At 47.8% G+C, this 868-nt stretch overlaps 1 protein-coding gene across 1 annotated transcript; it reads left to right on the top strand.

Moving 5' to 3' along the window:
- Positions 1 to 77: 77 nt before the first annotated feature.
- LOC107579093 (talin-1-like) lies at positions 78 to 771 on the top strand (the record flags this gene model as incomplete). The annotated part of the gene is made up of 4 exons (XM_016264966.1): positions 78 to 92; positions 155 to 283; positions 385 to 486; positions 563 to 771. Coding segments are annotated over exons 1-4 (455 nt in total), but the record flags the coding sequence as incomplete, so codon positions are not given.
- Positions 772 to 868: the final 97 nt, after the last annotated feature.

The raw sequence follows: 868 nt of genomic DNA, 5'->3' as shown, positions 1-868 counted from the left end.
CAGCAGTGTTCGTTCTGCAGCGTGAGTCAGTTCAGTGTTGATTCACTTCAGTTCATTACCAGTGGCAGTGTTGCGAGATGCGATTCAGTTGTGTATGATATCATAACTTCCATGCATCATAATCATATACTGTCATGTAAATGGTTTCAGGGAGAAGGCTCCAGGTCAGAGGGAGTGTGATGACGCCATTGAGGTTCTTAATAACTGCATCCGTGAGGTGGACAAGGCGTCTCTGGCAGCCATCAGCCAGCAGCTCACGCCTAGAGACGACATCTCCCATGAGGTGATGATGAACTACAGCAGTATCCTCAGAGCTGAGGGCGCAGCTTTCGTGTTCATCATTAATGTAATACAGCAGTATTGTAATATTGTGTTGTGTTGCAGGCCCTTCACGAGCAGATGGCGGCGTCTGTGCAGGAGATCAGTAACCTGATTGAACCTGTGGCCATCGCAGCCCACTCCGACGCCTCTCAGCTGGGTCACAAGGTCTGAGTCATTTCTAAATGTGTTTCAGCGGGTGTCAGTGTTTATTGGGAGCTAAATGTGTGCCGTCATCTCACAGGTGTCTCAGATGGTCAGTTACTTTGAGCCGCTCATCATGGCTGCCATCGGTACAGCGTCTAAGATCCTGAACAGCCAGCAGCAGATGAGCGTACTGGATCAAACCAAGACTCTGGCTGAGTCTGCCCTACAGATGCTGTACACTGCCAAAGAGGCTGGAGGAAACCACAAGGTAAGACGCCACCAGCCAAACACAGCAGCTGGATTCTGGTAGTTTTGATTATACACTGCCGTTCAAAAGATCAGTAAGATGTTTAATGTTTTTTAAAGGTGCCATAGAATGCAAAAATCACTTTTATAAGGTGTT

This window comes from Sinocyclocheilus grahami, unplaced genomic scaffold, assembly GCF_001515645.1.
Source record: "Sinocyclocheilus grahami isolate Dianchi unplaced genomic scaffold, SAMN03320097.WGS_v1.1 scaffold14095.1, whole genome shotgun sequence".
NCBI lineage: Eukaryota > Metazoa > Chordata > Actinopteri > Cypriniformes > Cyprinidae > Sinocyclocheilus > Sinocyclocheilus grahami.
This window is presented reverse-complemented; position numbering and strand designations above follow the sequence as displayed.